A 2,369-nucleotide genomic window follows, 5' to 3' on the forward strand; every position below is an offset into this window, starting at 1 on the left:
CTGCCTTGTGTGCTTCGGCTGTCTCCACCTGCTGCGGGTTCCTGCAGCAGCAGCAGCAGCAGCAACAGCTGCAGCAGCAGCAGCAGCAGCAGCAGCTCGCACTCTGTTTGGGTGTGCAGGGGTGGAGGGTTGTGCTCTTGACTCTGAAGCAGCAGCAGCAGCAGCAGCAGCAGCACGATCACCACCACCACCACCACCACCACCGGCACCACCACACCACCACCACCACCACCACCACCACTAGCAGCCGCAGCAGCAGCAGCAGCAGCAGCAGCAGCAGCAGCAGCAGCAGGGAATGGAGCCCCACGAGGAAGTATCCCTCTGCGGCTTGAGCTTAATTTCTTCTCCCCCCGGCAGCAAGGATTCTCTGATTAGTGTATCTACAGCAGCATCAGGAGAGTCTATATCTGCTGCTGCAGCTGCTGCTGCTGCAGTTGCTGCTGCTGCTGCTGCTGAAGCAGAAGCAGAACCAGAACCAGATGATAGCTTTGGGGGGCTTGTAGATACTCATGATACAGAAGACAGCAGCAGCAACGAGTGTATATGGAGCTGCAGCCTGAAACAGCACCTGCAGCAGCAGCAGCAGCAGCAGCAGCAGCAGCAGCAGCAGCAGCGGCTGTTGCTGCTGCAGCAACAACCACAACATCAAGCAAAGACAACAGAAGATGCTGCTGCTCTTTCTCCTGCTGCAGTTGAGCTGCAACTCGCAGCAGCAGCAGCAGCAGCAGCAGCAGCAGGGCGGGCGTTGCGTGCAGCGTCCCCCGCACCAGCAGCAGCAGCAACAACAACAGCAGCAGCAGGAACAAATGTAGCAGCAGCAGCAGCAGAAGCAGCAGGTGGCTGCAACGAGCAGCTGCCGCTGCTGTACCTGCAACCCACAGAAGCAGCATACCCCCTGCAGCAGCAGCAGCAGCAGCAGCAGCAGCAGCAGGAGAGCGAAGCAGCAAGTTTATTTATTAGCAGCGCCTCGGTGAGCCCTTCTCCTGTTTTGTTAGATCCTGCTGCTGCTGCTGCTGCAGCTGACTGTGTGAGTATAGGGCCAGCAGCAGCAGCAGCAGCAGCTGCTGCTGCTGCTGCTGCAGCAGCAGCAGAAGCAGCAACGCCACACAGATTGACAAAGGCTCTGGAGGTGCCTGCAGCAGACACATGGAAGCAGCCTAAGAACAAGCAGCAGCAGCAGCAGCAGCAGCAGCAGCAGCAGCAGAAGCAGCCGCAGAAGCAGCAGCAGAAGCAGCAGCAGAAGCAGCAGCAGAAGCAGCAGCAGAAGGACTGCAAAGACAGTCTCGATGCAGAGGCAACAAATCCCTGGGGGTGGAATGGGAGCAGCAGCAGCAGCAGCAGCAGCAGCGGGCGCTCTCACCCCCCCAGCAGCAGCAGCAGCAGCAACAACAGCAGCAACAGCAGCAGCATGTGGGGGGCCGAGCTGTATCCTTACCTCGCATGCAGCAGCAGCGGGTGGCCCCCAGAGGAGCTGCCGCAGCATGGAGGCAGCAGCAGCAACCACGAACTGCAGCAACAACTGCAGCAGCAGCTGCAGCAGCAGATCAAGTACCTGCTGCAGCAGCAGCAGCAGCAGCAACAGCAGCAGCAGCAGCAGCAGCAGCAGCAGCAGCAAGGTCAGTGCGATGTCGAGGAATGGGGGCAGCAAAGTTCAGCGGACCTCTTCGGCAGCAAGACCGCAACAGACGCTGCTGCTGCTGCTGACCCTGTGCTGCTGGCCGAAGCTCTCCTAAATGAGGAGGCGCTCCGCGAGCTGCCCGGTGTATGCCAGCCTGCTGCTGCAGCAGCAGCAGCAGCAAAGGCAGCAGCAGCAGCAGCAGCAGCAGGAGCAGGAGATGCAAAGCACTCTCTTCTAGGCCAGCGCAAGCAGCAGCAGCAGCAGCAGCAGCAGCAGCAGCAACAGCAACAGCAGCAACAAGAGCAGCAAGAGCAGCAACTGGAGACTGCAGGGCAGCAGCAACTGAAGGAGATAGATCTTCTTGAGGAGAGCAGCTGCAGCAGCAGCACCAGAAGCAGCAACAACAACAACAGCAGCAGCAGCAGCAGCAGCAGCAACAGCAGCAGCAGCAGCAGCAGCGCTGAGGTTCTTCCTACATTCCTTGCACTTTCTGCTGCTGACTTCCCTGTCTCCTCTGGCGGCAGCAGCAGCAGCAGCAGCACCAAGAGCGTGCAACGATTTGCTGCTAGCAGCAGCAGCAGCATGCAGCAGCAGCAGCAGCAGCAGCAGCAGCAGCAGCAGCAGCAGAAGATTGCATTTGAGGTTTGGAATGGGTTAAAGGGGAGCAGCAAAGGAGACAGCTGCTTCCTAGACGGAGACAGTCTTGATATGTATGCGGCCAGCAGCAGCAGCAGCAGCAGCAGCAGCAGCA

At 59.4% G+C, this 2,369-nt stretch overlaps 1 protein-coding gene across 1 annotated transcript in view; it reads left to right on the forward strand.

Moving 5' to 3' along the window:
- Positions 1-295: 295 nt before the first annotated feature.
- The window catches only part of EMH_0037680 (uncharacterized protein), a gene marked incomplete at both ends in the record, with an annotated part of 2,208 nt that continues 134 nt past the window's right edge, over positions 296-2,369 (forward strand). Inside the window, one exon of the mRNA XM_013495201.1 lies at positions 296-2,367. Coding sequence (XP_013350655.1) covers positions 296-2,367 — 2,072 coding nt within the window. The remainder of the gene's footprint in view (positions 2,368-2,369) is intronic.

This window comes from Eimeria mitis, genomic scaffold, assembly GCF_000499745.2.
Source record: "Eimeria mitis Houghton genomic scaffold, Emh_scaff1468, whole genome shotgun sequence".
Classification (NCBI taxonomy): domain Eukaryota; phylum Apicomplexa; class Conoidasida; order Eucoccidiorida; family Eimeriidae; genus Eimeria; species Eimeria mitis.